At 43.2% G+C, this 27,076-nt stretch overlaps 1 protein-coding gene across 1 annotated transcript in view; it reads right to left on the reverse strand.

Annotated features, from left to right (window-relative positions):
- The window catches only part of LPL (lipoprotein lipase), a 35,150-nt gene extending 9,732 nt beyond the window's left edge, over window positions 1–25,418 (reverse strand). Inside the window, exons 1-6 of the mRNA XM_083175205.1 lie at window positions 25,153–25,418; window positions 10,251–10,432; window positions 4,470–4,649; window positions 2,443–2,554; window positions 1,213–1,455; window positions 367–609 (exon numbers count right to left, since the gene is read on the reverse strand). Coding sequence (XP_083031331.1) covers window positions 367–609; window positions 1,213–1,455; window positions 2,443–2,554; window positions 4,470–4,649; window positions 10,251–10,432; window positions 25,153–25,246 — 1,054 coding nt within the window. The 5' untranslated portion in view covers window positions 25,247–25,418. The remainder of the gene's footprint in view (window positions 1–366; window positions 610–1,212; window positions 1,456–2,442; window positions 2,555–4,469; window positions 4,650–10,250; window positions 10,433–25,152) is intronic.
- Window positions 25,419–27,076: the final 1,658 nt, after the last annotated feature.

Here is a 27,076-nt window from a genome sequence, read left to right on the forward strand (position 1 = left end):
AAAACCATGTGCACTGCAGGTGGGGCAGGTGTTACTTGTGCAGAGAGAATTAGATTTGGGTGGGATTTTACTTCAAAGTGAGATCTATATTGCAGTGTAAAAATAAAGCAGTCAGTATTTTCCCTGCACAGAAACAAAATTACTCACCCAAATCTAATTCTCTCTGCACATGTTACATCTGCCCCCCTGCAGTGCACATGGTTTTGTCCATCTAAGAAGGATTTTGTCAGAAAGAATGAACCAAAATACTGTAAGGCCCTTTGTCGTGTAAAATAATTAGCAAAGTCTAACTAAATTATTATTCCAATTAGTATTACTACTATATTTTTATGTAAATGGTTATTTTATTAATGCATTGATTTCTACCTTTAAAAGGCATCTGAGCACCAGTTTTCAAGTACATCGTGACGCTTCTTTTTCCCCGTATCTTATTAACGTTGTAACCCAATGTATTGCAGCGATTTTTCCGACAACTTAGACAAAGTCCTTTTTCAAATTGCTCCTTGGAATCGCAGCGATAGGCCATACTTGATTTTTCTTCATGAAGAAGGGAGTCAATGAAGAGGTGAATGGAACGTTCGTGAGAGCATTTCACAATCTGGTCCATCTCTTCAAATATAAGAGAAAATCAAATAATTATATATATATATAGTACACAATAAGGCTGATGCAGAGTAATTGAGGGAACTGGAATATATGCCCTGAAAAGACAGGTAAAGAGAGCACTTCAGCATATGGTTTACTACAAGTTATCAACGTTACTGTGGATATAAATCTGCTATAGGATATGACACCCCTCCTAACACTGTTTCTACTTTGGGCAACATTTCTAAAAACATGGCCTTACCTGACCTATATTGGTAGTAAGCAGATATACGTGACAGAGTTGCACAAGTCTGACGTGCATAAACACGTATTTGCAGAGTGCAATCATGGCAGATATTCTATGCAAACTATTCGCTCTGAAACAGTGGAGCGCCGGAGCAGAACAGACCGTGTGTGTGTGTGTGTGTGTGTGTGTGTGAGGGGGGTGGTAAGGGAAGGGGGCAGTGGGATACAGGCACTGATAAAAAGTGTATAAAGTCCCCCTCTTGGCACCACTGCTCTCCAGACTTGTTGCAAATAAAACTGCAGCTGTCTCTTCTAGCTACCCACTATCCCAGTAGAGTGCTCAAGATGCTGAAGTAAAATATCTTTGTTTCATATATTTACCTTTGAAGCCACCAAATCCTTGCTCTGCCACAAGCCGTATAGTGTCTCCAATATTGCAGCCTGGCTGAAACTGCCCACCATTGGGATAAATGTCAATATGTCCGACAGGCCTTTTTATGCCTATGCTGTGGTCAGGGGTGCCCCTACTGAAAGTATGCACCACATCCACAAAATCTGCATCATCAGGAGACAGAGTAACAGAGGTTTCTGCAAATTCAAATCTGGGCCCAGCTGGATCCAAACCTGCATAGAAAAGCATTGTTAGCGGGAGAGCATTGAAAATCGCAAACCTCACAAATTATAAGGCAATTTATGTACAGAGGTGTTCTCATACACCTAAAATCTGTATGCCATACAGCATAAGACACCCAAAGCTACTAGAGAAGCTGGACGACCACACAGGACTTGGTCTCACACTCATATACAAAGTTGCAGATTCAGTACAACTGCATTTGGTGAAGAAAAACCCATTTTTATGCAGATTGTCAGTCACACACAGACGTACAATACACAACTAGCAATCTAGTTTTGTCAATAACAGTTGTATTATTTATGGGACTAAGATTGCCCTATTTAGGAATTGTACAAACAACATGCCACAGGTTCTCAAACACAGTCCATAAGGTACGTTAATGATCCAGGTTTTAAGCATGGGATAATTTTGGGGTCAGACTGCCCCTAGGTACAACATTGTTGGTCCCCCCCCCCCCCCCAACACTGTTCCCTTAGTGTTGGGGCTTACTGACTGCCAGAACTAACCTCAACACTTCTCCACTAAAATTTACTGACCTTTTCCCACTTCACCCTCAGCAGTTACTAAAGAAATAGAATAAATTGTAATAAAAAAAAATAATGGCTTGGACTTATCTTGCCAGTGGCCTAGCTGGACTTTAATGCCAGTGAGCATACCGTGCCACCCCAGCAAGTTTCACCCCTAGACACATGCCTCACATGCCTAATGAAAAATCCACCACTGGTTTTAAGCATATTCATGCATGACCACAGATGACTTAATTGGCACCTCAGTCAATTTAACAATCTGTGCTCAGCCACATAAATTTAAACCTGGACTGTTAGCATGCCTTGAGGACCAGGTTTGGGTACCCCTTAGGAGCCCATGTGCACCGCACACTTTAATACGACACTCTCCTGCATATGTAAAAAGCCCTCGCATTGTATCTTCTTGTGCAAGTGGTGCTAAAACAGCGAGGTCAATGTTTTCCCACTCACCTGTTATTCTGTTTACTTTGTGTTTAGTCAGATTTCCAGCAACTCCCGCTGCATGAGCACCAAGACTGTATCCCAATATGTGAATGTTGTCCACTGGGTAATTTACCTTTTCCTATTAAGAATTAGATGCCTGATTTAGTATCCTTAAAATGCTTTGTATATAAAAAGAAACAATGACAAATAAAAGCCTTTATTTATAAATAACAAATTTGTGTTTATTATTATTATTATTATTATTTGTATTCCAGGTATGCATGTAATAACCAGCATAGCATTCTGTTATAAAATAAATGAAACTGTGCATCTATCTAATTCACTATATTCGGTACTTGTTTCCTAGCACGGCGCCCGTCGTACTCGATCGCATGCCTTAAGTTAAGGTACTTAAGGCATGCGATCGACACGATGGTTGCGATTTTCTGTCAATTACCAGCTTTAATTGCCAGCAATTAGAAAATCGCGTTGATCGCGTCCATCGCATGCCATTATAATGGCATGCAATGCGACCGACGCGATTAATGCGATTTTCCCATAGAGATCAATGTTAAGTGAGCTTTTAAAGTTAAAATCGCGTTGATCGCGTCGATCGCATGCCATTATAATGGCATGCGATGCGATCGACGCGATTTTCCATAGGTAACAATGTAAAAAGGGCCAATGTGGCCCTTTTTTGATTGTATCTGCCCCCTCATGGGTATTAATGCCCCCCATTGTTAACGCCACCCCACTATTGACGCCAACCCGAAGCGTGGCGAGCGCAGCGAGCCCGCGAGGGGCTGCGGTATGCGTCCTCCGACTTTTTCATACCCCCACTATTCACGTGGGCGTGGAGTTGATTTTACAAAGTGTGGCGAGCGCAGCGAGCCACCGAGCCCAAAGCGTGGCGAGCGGACGTGTATGCCTGTGAAGTTATGCGCAGCCCCTCACCACGCTTCGTGCTCGCCACACTTTATAAAATCAACTCCACCTCCAAGTGGATGGTGGGGGTATGAAAAGGTCTGGGGAACGTGTACCGCCGCCCCTCGCGGGCTCGCTGCGCTCGCCACGCTTTGTGTTGGCATCAATATCGGGGTGGCGTTAACAATGGGGGGGCATTTCACCCATGAGGGGGGGTTTGCAATTAAAATTGGGGTTTTTGGGGCTTTTACATTGGAATCAATGTAAAATTGTGTCTCAGGGACCATTTTACATTGATTCCAATGTAAAAATCGCATTGATCGCATCGCATGTGATTTGATTGCATGCGATGCGATCAATGCAATTTTTTCGGCCGCGATCAATATAATCAAAATCACGGGCGCCATGCTAGGAAACAAGTACCCTATATTCTCTTTCTCCTACTCTCTCTCTCATTTTCTTTTGCCTAGTACTGTAGGTTAGGTATCCGGATGAAAGGTCTACAGTCGATAGGTTGACAGACAACATGGCTGATATGCATTAGGTTGACAGATATGAAAGGTCGACATGATCAAAACGCCAATATGTAAAAGGTCAACAATGCTTATGGTCAATAGGTACAAAATGTAGACATCATTATTATACTAGATCAGTCACATTAACTATTATTGGGAATAACCTTGCCCAAGTATGTGTTTCCACTAATTAGCTTTCTACATGGTTCAACATACAAAATCACACCCAAAAATAACAAGAAAAATTGTTAACCATTTTTTGTGTTGATCATACCATGTCGGCCTTTACACTGTGTCAACTTTTTGTATCTGTTGGCCTTTTGAATGTCTACCTTTTACATGTTGACCAACTGACCCTGCCAACCATGTTCATTTTGACCATATGGAGTCAATCTAATGACAGTCCATCTAATTTTGCTAAATCTAATGATCAACAAACTCGTGTGCTATTGTTGTCTCCTTTCCTCCTCTCCTGCTGTAAAGCTCTCAGGTTCTCTCTATTTACATTACTTTCTAGCTCTGTTGATCTCTCAATAACTCTCTTCCTCATTTTCATTTTCTATCTTTCCCAAATCGTTTATTGTACTACCGCCAGCATTTCCAGACCGTAATTACCTCCATCCAATCAATGAAACTTGCAACATCTTGTCCCACCAGTTGTGTATAAGCCGCTGACACTGGGTAATGCTGCTGTGCTCGTGTCAGCCAATCCACCACCACAACATTTGAATCTGGCTCTCTTCTATATAAAGCATCCACAAGCTTCCAAATCCAACTCTCATACATGCCAGTTATCTACAAATAAAGAAAACATAACAGAATTGTAGCAAAGATATTTTAGGAATATAAAGAAAAGGGTTTAATAACACATATTTGTGATAAGGAGTTTTAACAACTAGAATCTAAAAATAATGTATAGGCACACTTGGCACCAGCCCAGGGCCCCAAAATCGCAAGGGTCTTCTAGTAGGGGCAGGTGGTAGTCACACAATCATAGAAGTGAGGCAGCATACTGGGCTTGTATTAAAAGCAATGAGACCAAATTTGGGATTTTTTTTTTATTGAAGATATCGCTACAAACAATTAAAATTCTTCAAAATAAGACCCTTGTGTATTGACACACTGCTGCCAACAAGTTATCCATGCTCGGAAGGTGCCCTGGAAGTCCTTTTCTGGAATATACTTCAAGCCAAGCTTTTTAGAACTGTATTCCATTGAAAGAAGCGCCCATCAATCAATTATGTGTGTTTTGCATTGTTACTTGTACCAGACCATTGTCATATCACTACATATCATCCATATATGTTTCTTACTTTATTTGCATATATCATTATACTGAGAGACGTTTTATATTGTAGCGAGTACCAATAGATTATGGTAGACACGCCTGATTGGCGCTGTTAGACACACCCAATGGGCGGTGTTATACATGTTTAAGATGTGGTGCTAGGCACACCCCTTTGACGGTGCACCCCCTAATAAAATGTGCTGCGCACGCCTATGCTTCAAGCAGAGCATCGAAGCCGCTGTATGACCTCTGCTACAGTCCCAAGGTGGTATCCTTTGAGGGCTGTCTTCACACGGGAGAACAGGAAAACTCCGCCTGGGGCCAGATCAGGACAGTAGGTGGGCTGGGGAAGCATTGCAATGCCGTTCAAGGCCAGGTAGTCGTTGACTACGAAGCTGGTGTGGCTTGGTGCATTGTCATGAAACAGTACCTTTTGATAGGCTTTCACTCCCGAACATTTTTTGGATCATGGCTAACGTCTCCATAGCTGATTTTCCAAGTCCCACACAGAATTTAATGGTGTAGCGCTGATAATTAGAACATTGCATTTTTAAGCTTCCACCGAGCCTAGGGGCCCACTAAAACCACGATACGAACCGCACGGAAGCTCGTAGGCGACTGACGTATGGTGTGTGTTGAAGCTGACTTCCCCCTCCATCGAAACCACCTGGAGCATGCACACTGCGATGTACAGTCGAGTCAGAAAAAAATAGGTCTCATTAATTTTTTATACAAACCCTGTACTCTACCAGCCTCTACCAACCTCCCAGCCTGTAGCGAAGCAGTGCATAGTTGTCAGTATGCTGATTGGTATATGGAGCTGCTAATACCCCTTTCAGACCACACCTCGGACACGGGTATTTGCCAGGTTGCTGAAGTGTCGGCCAAATTAGCAATTCGCCCTGGTTATAAGAAGGGTTAAACCCAGGTCACCCTCTGCATAAAGGGTGACTCAGGTTTAATGTAAAAGTGCAGGATCCGGGTCAGACCCGGGATCGAGATCTTGGGTCTGACCCGGCTTAGTGATGTGAAAGTGGTATAAGTAGCTTCGAACAGAGCCTAAATTAATAAACTGCTTGGTTTGGGCAACAATGAGGAACTTGTAATATGCCTTTAGCACATTTTCTATTGCAGCTTCACCTGAACCATTAGAAATCCAATTTCAATGTCACAGAAATTACAGTCATGCATTATTAAAACTATTTTATTTTTTGTTTGATATTTATGAAAGAAACAATCATGCAACTAAATTGTCTAATGGGTTTGACTGATGTCATCAAATAAACTTTTAATTGCAACTAATTGGGGCTATTTACCAATGGATGGGCAATGCTTGACAGATAACACATGGGCAATGCTTGGCAGATAACACACTTTTCTTTTTAATTGTATATTACATGATTGTTTAGAGCTTTTTTCTTATTCATTACAACCTATTTGCATTTTTGCACTGGTTCTAAATTGATGCCATAATTGGCAAAATCCAATTATGTCATGGGAAATTATGTAAATGACTTAGGAACAAATATAAATACTTTGGTAAGCATTAGCAGTAGTTTTCTACCTCAAGGGTGACTCATTCTATTTGATATTACAAGATCATCACATATTTTTGCATTACAGCTTCCATTAACAGTTGTATATTATGAGGTATGAACACAATTATGAGCTGGGTGAATGTCAGGAATTATGTAAAATGTTCTCTAATTTGTAATATAGGGTAATGTGCTGTCTATTCATACATTTCTTCTAGTGCACAGCGATAAGCCAACCACATGTCAAAAACAAAGCTAAAACACAAGTATTCTATCAGAAATAAACAGCTGCTGCTCATTGGAGAAATACAGTACAGTAGCTATAATATCTGTCGTTCTGGTATGGAGGAGAAAAGGAGAACGGCAGACAAAGGCTGCAAAGGGTGGTGAGGATGGCAGAAAAGATTGGGGCGGACCTCCCCACGGTCCAAGAGCTATACCTAGCCAGGGTCATGAAGCGTGCAGGAAAGATATCGGCGGACAAGCTACACCCTGGTCACTGCCTGTTTGAACCCCTCCCGTCAGGCAGGCGCTATAGGCAGCAAGGACGACAAGAAGCAGGAAAATCTTATTCTCAATAGCTGTCCAACAACTAAACAATTCTGAACACACCAGATTTTTAACTTGAACTGTTCTATTCACGAGAAATGTATGTGATGTATGTTATGCCCCCCTCCTATCCCCCCCCCCCCCATGTGTTCCCTGATTGATGTTGCACTGTAACCGCAAAAAATTCCAAGTATATGCAAGTATACCTGGCCAATAAAGCTGATTCTGATAAGGGTGTTTCCCAATCTCAGTACTCAAGGCACGCTAATAGTCCAAGTTTTACCTTCAGCCATACTTGAGCAAAGTTGACATAGGGGTCAATGTAGTAAGCCTTGGAGAGTGATAAAGTGGATTAAGATAAAGTACCAGCCAATCAGCTCCTAACTGCCATGTTACAGGCTTTGTTTGAAAAATGCCATCAGCTGGTTAGTTGGTGCTTTATCCCTCACCACATTGGGTGAGAGTTAATAGGATGAGAGATTCAGAAAGTGAGAGATTTGGTGAGAAATTAAAGGGGCAATCATTTACATTGCAAGATCAGACTGGTTTTGCAGTGTAGATGATTGCCACTTTAAAAAACTGGAGATTTCATACCAAATCTCTCACTTTCTGAATTTTTCATCCTATTAAATCTCACCCATAATCTCTCTTCAAGGCTTAGTACAATTTAGTACTATTAGTTATTCTGATTTACATATCTGTGCTCAAGCATTCATATCCTTATCCTGTGCACTGCAGCTCCTCCTGCACCAATGGTAGTTCTGCCTCTGCTTTGAAGTCATCTCTTGGGTCTCAGCAGCTGTGTGTGACGTCATGCAGCCACTGTGCCCCTAAACGGAACTGGGCATTCCTGCATTCAGGGCCGGTGCTAGGGTGTCCGGCGCCCTCCTGCAAACCATACATTTTGCGCCCTTTCACATTGCCATTGCAACAAGCTGCAGCCCGATTGTGGGAGTGTATGCAACATGCAATTCTATGGAGGATCTCGGATGCATGTACATGTATGCATACACCATGTCAATGCTGTGTCCGCACAATGTTGCTGGCACCAAAGGTACCCATACACGCTGTGAGAATCGCATACGTTATGGGCTAGATTGCATCCCACGGCATGCATGCAATGTGCGTACGTTGCGATCCGAAAGCAGTACAGAAAGTATGTGCAGCACTCGTGACTGAGGGGGAAAGAAGGGGAGAGAAGAAGGAGATGGAAGAAGAGGGGAGGAGATAGAGGGGGCGGAGTGTTGAGGACTGGCACAGCACACTGAGAAGAGGGAAGAAAGGGAAGGCGGCGCTACTGCCTGTTCGTCATTTGATTGACAGCTGACAGGCGCAGGGAGCAATGGGTAGGGGGCGGATCCGGACATGACATGTCATCCAGGCATTCACAGACAGCGCTACATGCCTCAGCGCAAGTGTCCGTGAGGAAGAGGGGGCTGGTCGCAGGAGAAGGACAGTGTGTGCGCGGTGCAGGGAGCTGCTCAGCCTCTCCATACTGCTGCCCGCTGTCAGACAGGCGCTGCGGGCAGCATGCGGGAGGCTGAGGCAGGGAGGGAGACGGCGCCTTTTCAGCATGGCGCCTCCCTGCTTTGCAGGAGCTGCTGAGTGGGAAGCGCCGGCCCTGCCTGCATTGTCCAGACCGCCTTCCCCTGCAACTCTCAGTCACCACCCCTTGTCGCGCCTTAAACTGCGATCCCATTTTATATAATTCAATTACAGTTTAAGTGTCATGCCCAACACGTGTGCACATGCTCAGATGGGGGGAAATCACGATCTGCCATTTTCGGTAACATGCTGAGCTAGTGAATTAGCACTGAAATCCTTAGCAATCATTCAGGCATTCAATTTTCAAGTGTCTAACTTGTACTAGTGCACATTTAGCTTTGAGAAATGTTAGTAAATAGTCCTCAGTAACACCCATGTTTGCACAGTGGCAGTTTTACAAAAGCCACTCCTATAAATTCCTACTTCTTACCTATTACATTTTGTTGCACATATTTTGCCATTCTTTATAGAATAACTTTGCATTTTATATGTTGTTTAAACCTAGATCCTCAACTCTGCCACATATCATTCATTTGCTGCAATGGGAAACTCCAGGCTCACAGCCAACAAATCTCCTAAATTGCCAGACAATTTCTCTTCCCAGGCTCTCAATGAACATATTGTACAGTTCACAAGTGTTCTATTTTGATACACTTTGCTGTTGATTCCTTGGACAAATCCCCTGAGAGACTTTCATAACTTGGTTATAGTTATTTATCTTAACTGTTTAAGGTTTTCAGAAAAGTATAAAAATGTCTGAGTGAAATAAGTAAACATAAATCCGGTTGGTGGTTGTAAGTGTTCCTTAACACTACTTGAGAGCAGCAATTTTAATTGGTGCATCATTTTCTGTTCTACAGTATATCAGTCAGATAAATATATTAATAATTGATAACCTGTTTCTTTTGCACCTGATATTGTATTTAATGTTTGCTTCATAAAGCCATACTTGCTTACTCTCCTGAAATGGTCACAAGGATCCCATAATATCATTTGGCCCTTCCAACCCTCTGGAAGAGTGGGCAAGACTCTCGGATTTGGCCTAGACATGCCGGACAACTACCCACTACACAGCATTACTGAGTGAATCGGTGGTCTGGGTGGCTGATGACATGATTTGCGATGAAGTGCTTCTATACTGATGCACTTATTCGCAAATCATGTCATCAGCCTTGCCCCATTAACAATTCCTGTAATCTCACTATTCTATGGCATGGGCATGGCCACGATAATGCACCTTTGAGTCCCTCACCAATTGTGCCACCTCCTTCAGTAAGTCACGCCTACATTAAGTCTTGCACACAACATCTCTTTAGTGACCACTGGCTGCTTTGCAGAGCCCCTGCCCAACTCCCCCCCCCCCTGCCAATTCGAGGGACTGTAATTGGGACATTTGGGAGGTATACATATTATATACCAACAAATGGTGCAACGTTTATGATCTTTCCATTTTGCACATAAGATTCGTAAACTCCTTACCGTCCAGCCATGGATTATAACAAATGTTTTGCTTGTGTGGTTAAAATTACATTCTCTGACGGTCTGTTCCTGACCAGGGACAAGAAAACAAGTATCATCATTTGGTTCATCCGGTGTCCGAAGAGAAAATTTACTCTCAATGTCTTTGAAATCAGTTTTCTTCCAATCAACTGTTGGAGTTACTGCAATGCAATAAAAGTGAAATGGTGAATGTGTGATAAAGGTATCCTTATAGAGGTTATCTGTATACTCCTTATCTACATTGTATTAAAGATTTCCCGCAAAGGTGTAATCTCAGAGTATGGCAGTAGCTTCCTGTCTTCCAGCAATCAACATGTTTGTTACATGTAAGGTGTCTGACTCTTAGATCACCACAAATACAAATTAACAATACAACAACAAACAGTATATTGTAATATGAAATGTATGTTTTCTCTTATAGATAACTACACGCATTCTTGTCTATATCCCAGTTTACAAAATCTGTATATTGTATAATTAGGAATTAAACTACTGTAAATAGGCAGTCCTTTGTGTCAGATATATATATATATATATATATATATATATATATATATATATATACTGAATGAACAAATTACCATCAGAAACGTTTTTCTAAAGGCCCATACACACTGGTCGACTTTGAGCTGAAAGCTGCTCAAAACAGCATGTTTGAGCGGCTTTCAGCTCAAAGCCGCCCAGTGTGTATGGCCCGGCAATGAGCGCTGCTGCGTGTTCCCGAATCATTGGTGGGAAAACCGCTCATCTGCTGGTAATACTGGCAGATGAGCGGCTTTGAGGATGACTTTGCATAGCGCTGCGCTATGCCAAGCCGTCCTCCCCGTGGATGGCGGCGTGCAGGGGGAAAGTGGCTCAGTGTGTATGCACTGAGCGGCTTTCCCCCCAGCAATGACAGCGATGATTGCTGTCCATACACGCTGGGCATTATCGCCCACTGTGTATGGACTTTAAGTCAAAGATCATAAGCTGTTTTGGATTCTATGTTTTACTGTATGCACTAAACACTCTAGAACATTATAAGTTAATTATATTTTTTTCATAGGGTAGTAATTCACAGGGGGAAAAGTACTAAGATGGAAGTTCTGTTTCACATGGGATGTTGCTATGGGCAACCAATCAGATGCTATATATTATCTTCTAGGTGCGGAATCTGACTAGTTGCCCATAGCAACATCCCATGTGAACTAGAAATCCCATTTTTGAAAATTTTCCCTACAGACTGTAATCCACACTGGAGCACTACACTTGTGTGTCACATGCTATTGACATAATCTTAGGGCACAAGGGAGCACAGAAAAACCGACATAAAATTTAAATGTTGGGGAGAATTCCATTAAACATACTACTGAATAGTGTGAATGAGGGCCAAGAGCTATTTAATTAGCCAAAGATTTCTGCTTGCATCCTCCCTACAGTAGTTCCGGACACTCAGTCACGCTGCTAATTGAATTCCCCCCATTACTACATTACCAGTTCAGATCAACTTAAGTTATTTCTTTGCTGAAACACTACTATATACATGTTGGTATACATAATCAAAAATGTTTGCTTGATGTGTTAACTCAGTGAAGTAACACACTTCTATTGTGAACTGGAATTGTATTCAAGGTTGTGTTGCACCATTACCCACTAGATAATGCGAGTAGTCATGTGCACTTGCAGATAAGTTAATATGTTACTAAAGTAAAGCTATATGTTGCAGATGCTTTACATAGTAATCTATATAGTATAGATAAGTGGTAATATACAGTAGATGTGGGAAATGTGAAAGATGCACAATCTTCCAATGATGTGCCTGCTGAATGCTGCCAAATGCTTTCACGTGGCCTGTTTGTTTTTACTTTTAATAAAAATTGTATTTTAGAACTACTAATACAATACAGCATGTTTGCATTTTTATATAGTACGTCGATTTCAGATACTCACATTAACCTTGTACTAGCTCATAGTATTTCATGAACATACAGTATGTATAATATTGAGAGGGCAGTAACTGCACTGACAGTACTGAGTGAACTTGCTGTGCAAACGCTCAGAACGCTCAGCAAGTTCGCTCAGTACACAGCGATGTGTCAGGGCCAGTGTTCTCCGATGAGGACACTGGCCCTGCCCGGCGATTAGTTAGATTTATTGCTATGGCCTCTACATATGGAGCAATGTAGCAGCATTTTCTAATTGTTCTAGACAGATTGTTTAGAAAATGCCATGATGTTGCCCCGTGTGTAGGCACCAATAGAGTTACCATCGCTGCTTACAGTCAGGTGTGACACAGCACTCCAGAATCAGAGTACATGAAGTAGGCAATGATCTAGTGTGATGGCATTTTGTGAAATTGGCTAGTTATTTAATTGGGTATGTGTCATTTGTTTGACCCATACCCAATGGGTAGAATATAATAGTGTGCTGAGCATAGCAAGGCACTGTGCCCAAAGCATGTGTAGTATACCATTTCATCAACCTTTGAACTTTTGTATTTGCTTTCTCCATCTTGTGGATGTTGCTATTCTTATCTTCTGACCCCTTGACCTTATAGGAGCTGATTCGGCAGCACACATGCAGTGCATGTAATGAGTGCATGGTCGCTCCTGTACAAACAATCTGATGCAACTGAGCATATGCCCAAAACAGAAGTAAGCTCTAATTGTCACAGGATCATGAGACACACCGCAATGCTTTATGACATTTAGGATAAAATGATCAGGTCCCTGTTGAGGCAACTGTAGCTACATCACACTAGGAAGAGATGTATCAAAGCTTCTAGAAAGAAAAAGTGGAGAGAGATAAAGTACCCGCCAATCTACTTTCAGCTGTCATTTTTCAGGCTGTGATTGAAAAAATGACAGCTAGGAGCTGATTGGGTGGTTCTTTATAAATACAAAACATGTAATTAAACATTCCCTAGATGGGTTGCATTGTGCTATGAATTGTCCAGGAAGCCCTTCATTGTGAGGATTTCATTGGTGTCAGCTGTTTATTGGTTTATATCCATTCACACGGCATAGAAGTATCACTTAGTATAATGACAACATATGTATAATGGGGCTTTATAAAGAGCAGTATTTACAGACAGGTTTAATATAAGTATTGATTAATCAGATTGAATTGATGCCATTATTATATGACAAAAACATTATTCAATATGGATGAGTAGGCCTTACATTATTTACATTCAGTAGAATGTCTTAAGTTTTATTATATTATTAGAGGGGATGAATGTGAGATCTTATGCTGCCCATACACTTGTGAGATATTGTATACAATCCTTCGATTTCGACCGCATCTGGACGAGAAATTGAATGATTGTATGCACAAAATGTGTATCATTCGACGCGATGCGCAGGCACGCTGCTCGAATGTCACGTCTCACGGTCTTATGTACTGTACATAATATTTCTCGAATTGTACGTGCGGTCAAATGCTGTTTTGTGCGCATGCGATTTTTCTAAACTGCGAAGTGCCATTCTTGAAGAGTTCTGGACACTTCCTGGACACTCCACTCGACCATGCGATCCCAGCAAATTTTTTTATTGCACGGTACATTCGATAAATCGCATGATCGAATGCAAGATCGATTGCACTAAAATGCTTTTTTCATGCGATTAATCGAATGGTGAGCTTCAAGGGAAATTGAACCCGAGATCGAATCGAATGCAATCGCACATATGTATGGGCAGCATTACAGGGACAAACTAGCTTTGTCTGTTGCTTTTTTTTTGTATTTGTTTTTTTGCTGCCTGGGTATAACTATTTCTCTTAACTATATCTTAATACCGTATATACTCGAGTATAAGCCGAGTTTTTCAGCCCTTTTTATTTGCTGAAAACCCCCCACTCGGCTTATACTCGAGTCAGTGGCTTTAATACTGTAGCCGCGGCTTAGGGAAGATGGCCGCGGCTACAGAAACATGGCCGCCGGCCTCCTGCATTGAGGAAATGTATGGTGCAGGAGGCCTGGCCATTACAGAGCAGAGGACGGCATCGGCGCGACGAAGTCAGCGGCTGCCGCCGCGCACCCCCCTCCCCACATGGAGCCTGTCAGCGGCACCCTCTACCTCCCTCTTGAGCACTGCGACCAGGGCAGCGGCAGCGGCGAGCAGGGCAGCGGCGGACACACCAGGAGGACAGCGGCGGCTGTGCACCCTCCTCCCCCCGCCTCTCTGTGGAGCCAGACAGTGCGGCAGCTGCAACCCCCCAGTACAGGGGATGGAGGTCAGTCACACTTTAAGTGAGGCTAAAAGGCTTGTGGCGTTTTACACCAATGTCCCTATTGACATTAATGCCAGGTGGTTGCTGTCATGTAATGTGGGTTTGGAGCCAGTGCTTGGAGATGGGATCATCTCTCAGTGATGGCTATGTCATTGGTGAGAATGGGCCCCGGGTTGCTGTGACCCGGGTCACCCATTTACACTGCACCGTGAGCTGGATTGAACAATGCCTGTGGTGTCCCATGCAGGGGGAGAAACCTGTGGTGTCCCATGCAGAGGGAGAAGCCTGAGGTGTCCTGTTATTATGTAGGGGGAGCAGCCTGTGGTGTCCTGTTATTATGTAGGGGCAGCAGCCTGTGGTGTCCTGTTATTATGTAGGGGGAGCAGCCTGTGGTGTCCTTGTATTATGTAGGGGGAGCAGCCTGTGGTGTCCTTGTATTATTATACAGGGGACTTTACCAGTAGCTGCTGCATTTTCCACCCTCGGCTTATACTCGGGTCACTAAGTTTTCCCAGTTTTTTTAGGTAAAATTAGGTGCCTCGGCTTATATTCGGATCGGCTTACACTCGAGTATATACGGTACTATAAATTGCACATAGCTACAAAGTTTGGATGAGCCCATGAAATAAACTTGCCCTTAGCCTTTGATTTGGCAAACTTATGCATGAATTTCTCTTTCCATGAAGTTTTCTATTTATCAAGCACTGTTGACACTATCTAAGAACTGGCAAACGTCCACCCATGCAAACTGAGCATTTAAATGAGAATTGACAAAGGCTTTTTTGTCTTGTATCACACAAACATTTCCTTGACCATAAAAGCAGGTAATTATAGAACCCAAGCAATTAAATCATGATTTATAAGCTGTTTCTAGGCCTTAACAGTTATAACTAGCTAAAAAGAGTTCAACAGTTGTTAAGCTGTCATCAGCTTTATAGGCCTTAATATATACTGCTTTACATTTAAGTTTATGACCACTCTAGTTGAATTCTCCCCTTAACTTCCATTTGCTTAGTTGCAGTTTACACTAATTGAAGGCATCCATCAATAAAGGCCCCTGGCAGCCAAGATTTATAGGGTTGGAACATTTCACTAAATTTCTGTGGTGTGAATAAAAATTAAAATGAAAAACATTGAACAGAACAATGGTGATCACCGGCTCTCCCAACTTTCCAAACTGTCCCCCCCCACCTGCTGGACACTGCAGCGCGTGGATGGGACAGTGGAACAGTGTCCAATTACTGGGACTGTGCTGCTGTAATTGGGACATTTGTGAGGTAGGCTAAAATCAGGTTTACCTCTGTCTAGTGCAGGGGTCCTCAAACTTTTTAAATCGGGGGCCAGTTCACTGTCCCTCAGACTGTTGGAGGGCCGGACTATAGTAAAAACGCGCCTGTTTGTTGTGGTGGCTGCCGTTACTGTGTACAATTGTACACAGTAACGGACTGGGACACTGTCAGTGTCTGCTCAGTGCCACTTCTCCCTCCCTGCTGGCTTCTCATCTGGATCCTCTCTCTGGATTCTGGAAGCTACTCTCCTCTCTCCAGCGTGTGACATGATGACGTCACACGCATAGGAGAAGCTTAAGCAGGGAGACGGGTCGGACCAGCAGGCACTGCTGCTTCCCTGACGTCCCAGGCCACGCCCCGTCCATTCACCAGCCAGTCTGCCCATCCATTCTCCCGGCTCCCGGCTTTGAGGCAAGTGAGAGTGACTGACTGTGATTGCCGCACCAGCGCTTGGGCAGCGGCAAACCCGGTGGGCCACATAAAAGTCCTCAGCGGGCCGTATCTGGCCCGCGGGCCGTAGTTTGAGGACCCCTGGTCTAGTGATTAGGGAAGGATATCTATTCTGCAGCATGAGCCTCATTAATAATGTGCTCCCCGGTCTGTACATTCAGGACGACGGAGGGCATCGTTAATGACCCATGGGAGCGCGCATCCTTGGTGATATTTAGTATACACACTAAGCAATATCGCTCAGAAGATCAAAAATGTGGGTACTTATATGTTAGTTGGGCGCCCACTAAGCTATTTGCTTAGTTTTCTGCGTCCGCTCGCCACGCTTCAGGCTCGGTGGCTCGCTGCGCTTGCCACACTATATAAAATCAACTCCATGCCGACATGGATAGTGGGGGTATGAGCGTACTGCTATAGTGGGCGCCCAACTAGCATATAAGTACCAAAATTTGCAATATTGCTTAAAATATTAATTAGTGTGTATGGAGCTTTAGTATGTACAGCACTGTGTATTTGTGATCTACTCCATTAAACAGATCACTTATGATAAATGTCTAAAAAAAAAAAAATTATGAAAAAAACATGAATACATCATAGTGTTTAGTACACAATTTTTTTCACCTAGAACAGTGGTTCCCAAACTTTTTTTTAATCACGGCACCATCGAGTATCAAAATATCATTCACATCACCCCTAGACCTAATGGGGCAGATGTATTAAGCCTGGAGAAGAGATAAACTGGAGATAAAGTACAAGGAGATAAAGCACCAGTCAATGAACTGTGTTTGAAAATGACAGTTAGGAGTTGATTGGCTGGTGCCTTATCTCCTTTCACTTTATCTCCAGTTTATCTCTTGTCCGGGCTTAATAAATCTGCCCCAATGTTTCTTATTGAGAAATTTAGAAATAAATATTAAATTAAGTGTTTATATGTCATCCTTAAGGGGCATACACACGGGGCGATTTTAACCCCATTTCTAACCCCACAATGTGTGCTGAGCGATCAGTGCTTAAGCCAGTTCGCTCAGCACAGGCTCCTCGTTGCCCTGTGTGTACGGTTCTTTAGGTTTAAAAATGTCTGTTTGTCCACATATGTTATGATTGACAGCCACCAGCTCTGGCTTTGCCTATTATGTTGATCATAAATAATTTGAATTGGTCCAGGGCTACCAAAACGAGGCAATCCTGCAAGTCTCCTAAGGCACCCGAGGGTGCCACAGCTAACAGTTTGTGAACCACTGACCTAGAACATTGCCTTCTTTATGGTGTTTGCGTTGTTATCATGTAACCTGGTAATACTGTATTTAATATTATAGATGTGCATGTAAAGATGTGTGCTCATACATCTAGCCTCAATACCCCATGCAGCACAAAGTGCCTGTCACAAGTGAGACCTCAAGTCCCATACAACTCTCACCAGAATACTGTGCTGATTAATATTTCATATATAAGACATTTGTATATTGTATGTGACAGAGTATGTATACAGAGCAGAGCAGAACAGAACTTGTATTGGATTCGGTATGAAATCCCGACGGTCAAAATCCCGACAGGGTCAAAATCCCGAATGGGTCATAATACCGACAAGGACAAAATCCCAACAAGGTCAAAATCCCGACATTTAAAATCCCGACAAGGTCAAAATACAGACATATAGAATGTACAGGTAAAACAGTCAACATGACTGGGTTTTTTCACTGTTTATTTACCCGAATGACAATGACATGGGTTTTTTCACTTTTTTTTACCCGAATGTCGACACAGTCGACATGGACACAGTTGGAAGTGAACCGCAGCCCCTCGCATCGCTCGCTTCGATCGCGATGATCAGGGCACGGTGCCTTACTGTGCTCAGCACACTATTTTATACTCCCACCACACCCTAGTGGATGGTAGAGCATGTCGGGTCAAAAAACAATGAAAAAAAACCATGTCGACATCGCGACCTGTCGACGGAAAGTTATGTTGACTGTTTCACCTGTACATTCTATATGTAGGGATTTTGTCCTTGCCGGTATTATGACCCATTCCGGATTTTCACTGCATCCCTTATATTGCGGCAGATACATTGTAGCATATTGCGTACAGATTCAGATACTCATGGGGTGTACACATGGGCTCAGGCTAGACGACTTTGACTGAGCAGTTTGGCTTATACCGTGTTCTCACTGCGAGTGAGAAATAAACGGCTTTAACGCAGGGATGGACCCCCGTTCTCACTGCAAGGCAAATTCCTGGGTGAACAAGTTCTACCGGGCAGGGGCGTAACTACACCTTTGTGGGCCCCATAGCAAAATCTTGAAAGCCCCCCCCCCCCCAGCCTTTAGTAAGAGAGTGTCAGGAGGAGAGAGATAGGAGCGAGTTAGAGAGGGAGAGCATTTTCCTTGAAGACGAGGGAATGAGACAGAGCTAGAAAGTCAGGGAGAGAGAGAATGCGAAGAGAGACGCTAGTTAACTAGAACACAAGTTGAGGTGGAGGCATAGATGAATGGGAGGGAATGGCATCACTGACGGCATACTGATCTGAAGTATTTGGGCAGTTTAGCGATAGGCCGGGAGTGTGAGGGATTAGGTTTAGGCACCTGCGGTGGACTAAAGGCCCCCATACATCGAGGCGATTTGGTCCGATGTCGGCCAATTGCGACCAATCTATCCGTAAAATTGGACCAAATCGCCTCTACCTGACATGCCGTCGGGTCTGATGTGCGGTCCCGTGCGCATCGGACCCGACCAGGTGGTCGGACCGGCAGCGGCGAGGTGGGCGGGAAGCAGGGACGCATGCGATCCATCACAACGGATCACATGTGTCCCTGCCACCGGGAAGGGTGTCCGTACACTGCTGTGAGACGACGCAGGCAGTGAATGGGCACCTTTAGGGTTAGGCGGGTGGTTGGGGAGAGAAGTTTGTGTTGAGTACAGAGGGTGTCTGGCAGCTAGCTACAGGGGAGCACACTATGGGGCGGGGGGGGGGGTATGAGGCCAGCTACAGGGGAGCACTCTATTGAGAGGGGGGTATGGGGCTGGCTAAATGTGTGAACACTATGGGGGGGTTTGCTGGCCACAGGTGAGCACACTACACGGATAGGGGTTTGTGGCCGGCTGTAGGGGTGTACACTAAGGGGTGGGGTTTGTGGCTGGCTATAGGGGAGAACACTAAGGATGGGGAGAAGCTGGCTACAGGGGTGTACACTATGGGGAGAGGGTATGGGGCTATGGCAGGGCACTACTGGAGGGGGAGCTGGCCACAGGGGAGCACACTATGGGGGCTATGCAACGATCTGGGAGAGGGGGGTCGAGCAGCAGGAGTGAACAGACATGGGGATGGCTGCTGCCTGTTTTCACTAATCCATGAAGAAAGATAAGAATGAGTGCACAGTGCAGGCAAGTGCCGACTTACCTGCAGTCTGTGCCTGCAGATATCAGGAGGGAAGTGCTGCACGGCCGGCTTGCATGTAGTGCAGGGGGTGAGCAGTCACAGCACCAAGGTGGGGAGCCGAGGGTTGGTATGGGCAGGCAGCCACGGTATGAATGTGCAGGAGGCCGCGGGACATAGTTATGGGAGCCGGGTGACCGCGGCGTGAAGGTGCGGGAGCCGGAACAGGTGGTGGCTCCTGTTTACTCTGGCTCTGGGACCCGCTCTTCATGCCATCGGCACACCGCTACCTGTAATCATAGTGTGCCATGCGCAGGCAGCAGCAGCTGTAGATCATAAAACAGCAGCAGCATAATCAGTGCATGAGTGCGCCTCTTCAGTCCTGCACCTCCCTGCACTGCGGACCTAATTGAGCGGGCTGGGTATCGCCGATGGCAGCTGTAAATAAAAATACAGAGGGTGCAGGGGTTTGCATTTGGGGCCCCCCAAGCCACCGGGCCCCATAGCAGCTGCATCCCCTGCACCCTCTATAGTTACGCCACTGCTACCGGGTAATTTGCCTTGTAACACAGGTTTCTATGCAGTGAGAACGGGTTAACCCGTGTCTGCATACCCAGATCTCAAACACTGGTAAAAAGAAGGGGTTTGCCCGTGTATGAGATCCAGGTATGCGACCCATTCACACTGCAAAAAAAACCCGTGTTAAAAGGCAAATTTCTGGGTCAACATGCTAGACCCGGGAATTTCCCTGCAGTGAGAACGGGGTATTAGTCAAAATTAAGATGTAGATAAGCTGTCTGAGATAGATGGCTGTCACCGCCAGCCACAGCCTGTGTATACAGTCAAATACACCTGGGTATATTTAATGTTAAAGGGCGAGCTATGATGGCGAGCAGTGCCTATTGTTCATTGTCATAGCTCGCAGGTCAGTATTCAACTCACCCCCTGCAATCACCGTTTCCACCTCGCTATTCCTAAACAGCGAGGTGGAAACGGCGTGTTCGGCTGCCAAAACAGCAAACTGAACTGCAAACCTCGCTGTTTGGGGGGGATCCTCACCATCCTCTGGCAGCAAGGATAACTCCGGAATGTAGAATAGGGTGAGCGGCCGGCGACGTGGTTAAACTGTGAGGATGGCTTGTTTTCGGCGATCCTCACCAAAAACAAGCCATCCTCGATTAAAAAAAAACCCTCGCCGGCCGCATTGAATACATGCCAATGTGTGCAGAAACTAGTCCAAATTGCCTTTCCTGCACAGTCTCTTTGGCTGGTTGATAGCGACGCCGTGGTGCCACACCCCTTCAGTCTCACACAAATAGACAAGTGTCACATATCAAACGAATTAGAAAAAAATTCCCAAAGCTAGAAGATTCCCACGGGACCTGGTGTGTTTGGCATGACTAGCAAATATGTATGAAGACACATCTGCAGCAATTTTTTATTTCCTATTGTCAAATACATTAAATAACCTTAGCCAGATAAGATAATGATCTAGCTTTAAAGTTTTTAAGAATTAGGGGTCTATTTAATAAAACTTGGCAATAAGCCTGCTTTTATATTACTGCGAATGTTACCTGTAACTACTGTATAACATTATCCTCATAATGCATTGGCGAGCCATCAATGTCAAGACCTGTTTAAACTTAGGCCCTTATTCAGGTTCACTCGCAAAGGAAAATTCCTTCTCAAATGGACAAAACCATGGGCACTGTGTGTGTGTGTGTGGGGGGGGGGGGGGGGGGGGGTATTTCCTCTGCAGGGTAAATCTGGCTGCTTTATTTTATTTTTACACTGTCACTTTGAAGTAAAACCCCACCCAAATCTAACTCTCTGCACATGTTACATCTGCCCCACCTGCAGGGCACATGGTTTTGTTCATTTGAGAAGGAATTTGCCTTTGCGAGTGATCCAGAATAAGGGCCTTACTGTAAGAGCCCAGCTGGGTTTACCTTTGATGATAGACCTTTTAATGCTGTATACGGATGAGAGGTCGGCAGTCAAAAGGTTGACAACAAACGGTCAACATGTACTAGATTGACATTAACAATTGACAGTCACTAGGTCGACCACTAATGGTCAATAGTTGCTAGGTTGACACCTAAGAATGATTGACATTAACTAGGTCGACATTAACAGAAGGTCAGTACTAGCTTTAGGCTGACATGGTCGACATGAATAAGGTCAACATGCGTTTTTAACGTTTTTGTGTCTATGTCGGCCCATGTCGACATGGACACCATATAAGTGTAACATGCCCCCATGCATGGCTCGCCGCACTCACCATATTATCATTCTAAAAAAAAAAAAAAATGAATGTTGACCCTATTCATGTCAACCTTAAGCTTGTGTCGACCTTCTGTCAATGTCAACAGAGTATGTTGACCATGCTCTGGTGCCAATCTAGTCAATTTGACCTTGACAATTAGTGGTTGATCTACGGTAGTGACTATCGACCTAGACATTGTTGACCCAGGGACCGCATAACATTTATAAGTTCTAGTATGGAAATAAAATGTATGATCATGCATATGCAGGGCTTAAAATGGTCATGCAGAGGTGGGGGAACTAATTTCTCTATGCCACCTAATAAACCCCTCTCCCCTCCCCCCATTTGGCATAGACAGTGCCAGTGGTATCCCCCTGCAAACTAGAATGCTTTCCTGTGAGAATTACCATGCAGGGCCAATGTGGAGGTAAAAGTGTTCCACCTCACCATTAAGCTGTGTACACACTGGGGTGATAGGGGTCTGAAATCGCTGGAAATATGGTCGCAGGCGACCATATTGCCAGTGATGGGAGTGTGCCCTGGCGATAAATCGCCGGGTGCGCGCTCCCGTTTTCTGCCCCATTCTAATCGCTGGTTGTAGGATGATTACCTGCTGATTACCTCTGCGGCACCGCCGGCAGAGGTTCCCTTTCATCAGCGACCATCTCTGGTCACTGATGAAAAGGAGACACTAAGCAATATATTGCTGAGCAATATATCTCCCCCATGTGTACGGGGCTTTAGAGGTGGTGGAACTCAGTTCCACCGCGTTCCCCCTCACTTTAACCCCTATGTATATGTAAGCCGTTCTGTGATAATCAATAGAGATAACTGGGAGAAATGCTCAGTCCCAAAATATGGGAGAATTACAAGTGTCAGTATTACTGTCCTTAAACCTGAATATTTCCACACATATTTACTAAAGCTTCTACAACTGAGAAGGTGATGTTGCCCATAGCAACCAATTTAGATACTGTCTATCATTTTCTAGAAAAATGAGTTACTGATTAGATTCTATGGGCAAACTAATTTCATTTTTAGAAGCTTTAGTAAATTTCCGCCATAATCTCCAGTATCAGAAATGATAAAAGGCATCGCAATAGTCCCAGCAACACAAGTTGTTCCCTTACCCAGTAATCTATAGCTAAGGACTGAAGCAAAAGCACGAGACTATCAGGGCTAACAAAGAAAATAAACAGTCTCCAGGCTGTAGAACAGAGCGCGGTTCCAAGCATGACAGCTTGTAAGAGTTTCTAATGAGACAATTGCTGCCAAGAGCAGTGTGCGATGGGAGATTCTTGGACTAGCCTACTCATGCTGCTCTCAATGAGCCAATCAGCAGCTCAGAAAAGGGGGTGTGAAGCCAGGTGGAGTCACAATGACCTTGTATAGGATTCAAAGCTTTTGAAAAAATGAGCTGTAGTAAGGTAACCATCGGTCACATTTTTTTTCCCAGTCATTCAAACAGCTAGTCCTTGCAAACCCTCGCTCTGTTTCCTAAACATGACGTATACAGAGGATTAGCATAGTAATAAGCCTGAAGGGTTTAAAAAGATTTTCAGTTTCTTATGTTGATTTCTCTTGCTGTTAAAATAACAATATATCCTAAATACACAAATTATGCCAAATAATGTTTTTCAAATGTATATTTTGTGCAAGCCTGGTTAGAATGAAATAAAATACCCACAGCTATGTACAGTATCATTTGTTACTCAGGAGCAGCATTTCATTAGGTGTCACGGTGTGTTTGTAAATAAGAACAGTTTATAATGAGCTATTGTTCCATACTTATTAAAGGACTATGATCAATTGCCCTGCCCGCCATAAAATGGTTGATATTTTCATTATATGTAGTCATATGAGAAGTGTAATAATATCGATATTCATCATATGTAATATTGCAGTGAGCGCGTTCTTCCTTATGTCACAAGTTATCTTTATGATCATAGATCAGATAACACCAGAGCTCACTGGATTAAGCTCCAGTTTGGCAACATCATTTACTGACATTGTTTTCCAGGCTTCCTATTCATATTACATCCAATTGAGCTGTGTATGTAAATTTAGAATGTTGAATCTTATTAAATTATTTATTTAAAGTGCAAATATTAAGCTATTAATTAATCATAGAAATCCAATGAAAATATCATAACTAAGATCTATATCTATTGTTGATGCTAACAATGTTGCCTTTGTGTTTCCTTACCCCTTAAGGACACCAAAAGAATTGTTGCCTAACCCCTTCACTACCGACATGTTAGATACCTCACAGGCTACAGTATCTCTCAGCTGAATGCACCAACATTACTTTATAGATATTATATTTACATTTATAGCATTGATTTTACGCCAGGTTTAAGATAAATAGCTGTGAGCCACATAACAAAGAGCATTTCACAGACATATATTATTAATCCTAGTTACCAGCCTGTCAAAATAACAACATAACCGTGATGTCAGCGCCGATGGCTGTGAACGCTCAAACACTTGAATTGCTCCATCAGGCACCATCACGCAAAATACTTGAATCCCCCCCATATCGGTGAGGAGCAGCATTAGGGCCAGAAGCAATAAGCTTCAAAAGTGATAAAATGGAGAGTGATAAACAGCCAGCCAATCAGCTCCTGTCTGACATTTTTCAAACACAGTCTGTGACATGGCAGGTAGGAGCTGATTGGCTGGCTGTTTATCACTCTCCATTTTATCACCTTTGAAGCTTAGTGCATCTGGTCCTTAGCAGCTTATTCTATATGATACATGCCCATTGCCAAACCATTCATACTGGTTAAGGGCATAAGCTGCGCTAGCCATTTTTGGTCTGTGTGGCTGAAAACCTGTCATGTTGCTTAGCAGCTGAAAGGGAAGCAGAGCATAGTATGCAGATTACCCCTCCCTGCATGGCTCTGGAAAATAGTGGAACTGGTAGACATAGCCTGGCATATGTGTGCCAAGAATTCAAGCACATTCCATTCTGTTCAGGCTTAACCCACATTTGAGGAAATGGACAGACATTTATTTAATTCTATTGTCTACAAAAACAGTTGACACTACCTTATTATTGTCACTGTACAATTAGGAAACTACAGATAAACAGCACATGTACTTTTGCAAACAAGATACAATACAAGTCACATTTAAAAAAAAAAATTGTCATTTAACATTGTATGACCATGAACATATGACAGGTTTCTTCTAAATGTGCCATGCCTGAATTAATTGTTATTCCTGCCAAATTGTTAATTGAAATCTTCTTATACATAACATAATGAGAAAGTCATAAGCAGTCAGACTTACTTGTAGTAGGTAATTGAGTAGTGGCTGTGACTGTGCAGCAAGTGAATAGACAGTTCATCCATACAAACAGTGCAATAACTTCTCCACTTCTCATGTTTTTGAAAACCTGAAATTGAAATAGTAGAACCCGTATTCGCTGGAAAAAAAAAATTCTGCTGCTGTAACTATAGAAGTTTTAAATCAACTTTGATTGATGTTTCAGTAACTACAGAGCATAGAATGGAAAGGTTTCTCACATGCAGGCGGAGACATGAACTGCTATTGGCAGTCAGGAGTCTCCTTATGTTATGAGAGATATGCAAATCACCATCATTACCAACCCACCAGAAAGAGGTGGGACAGTACTTCAAGTATATGTCTAAATATCAGTGACTACTTGCAAGGCTGCTGTATGGTTGGTTTCTGAGGAAGAATGCACTTATACATTTTTAATAAAACAAGAAAATGATTAGTTTGAATTATATATATATATATATATATATATATATATATATATATATATATATATACTAGAGTGGAGTGTATATCAATTATTCTTGCTATTTTCAATAGCATGAACAATAGAAAATAATAAAGAGAAAGAAGGAAAGGGGGCAACAGTAAACTCTCTATCTCTCTCTCTCTCTCTATATATATATATATATGTATATATTCACTTGTTTCCTATGCAGCGTTATGTATTAGTATCAAATGGTATTGGATAGAAAGTTTCATTTTCTAATCGGTTGTCTTTAATGTGCCTGTTGTGAATAGTGCAATGAGTTCTACAGATCATTTAAACATAGACATGACTGCGAGTAAACTATGGAATATTTGAAACACAGACAGGTTATACAATAGAACTTAATGAATAAAGTAACAACATCTTTATCACAGTTATAGTACATATGATAGTTGCTACAACCACAATTGCTCCACAAACAAGTATAGGTCATTAGTTTTCAGTATTACAGTAGGGTGAGCATACATTATAGAACTAGTTACCAACCTGTCAAAATGACAGAACAACATAACAGTAATGTCGGCGCATTACTGCTGGATCTGCAGAGCAAACAGAGCAAAACTTGAATTCCCTCCATAGAGCTGAGGCGCACAATTAGCCTTTTATTATATAGGATTATTGGCCTGGTCCACTGATTAATTTATGAGATGCAATTTGGCATAAGGCTGTGTATGCTGCCAAGCCTGAGTGACCTACATTTCCCCTGTTCCTTCACAGTGGAGGAAAGCAGTATTGTGTGTGGCCATACACCAGGAGAAATCTCACTGTGGGACAGATGTACTAAGCCAGTGGTGTCAAACTCATGGCCCTCCAGCTGTTGTGGAACTACACATCCCAGACTACACATCCCAGCATGTCCTGCCACCGATTTTATATAATGGATTGTGAAAACTGTGGCAGGGCATGCTGGGACGTATAGTTCCACAAAAGCTGGAGGGCCATGAGTTTGACACCACTGTACTAAGCCGTAGAGAGTAATTAAGGGGGAGAGAAACATAAATTACCAACCAATCAGCTCTTGACATTTTTCAAACACAGCCTGTAACATGGCAATTAAGAGCGGATTGGGTATTGCTTTAGATCTCGCCACTTTATCTCTACAACATCTGCCCCATTGTATAGATAGCCACAATATCTGCTAAGTCTCAGGCTGTCAGATAAAATGTCGGTCTAATGGAGCCTACACACGGGCCAATTTCAGTGCTTTTTCTAAGCAATCTCACTAGATCGCTTTGAATATGCTCCTACATTGCTGCATGTGTAAAAGCCATATAGATAAGATATTGATAATGATGTGCGACACAGTACGTCGATATTGCCTGGTGATTAATATCCAGCATTCTGGATAAATCTAATTACATCGCCAGTCAGGGCCAGTGTTGTTACCGCCGGAGAACACTGGCCCTGACAGATCGCTCAGCA

The sequence above is a fragment of the Crinia signifera genome, chromosome 1 (assembly GCF_055691185.1).
Source record: "Crinia signifera chromosome 1, ASM5569118v1, whole genome shotgun sequence".
Classification (NCBI taxonomy): Eukaryota; Metazoa; Chordata; class Amphibia; order Anura; family Myobatrachidae; genus Crinia; species Crinia signifera.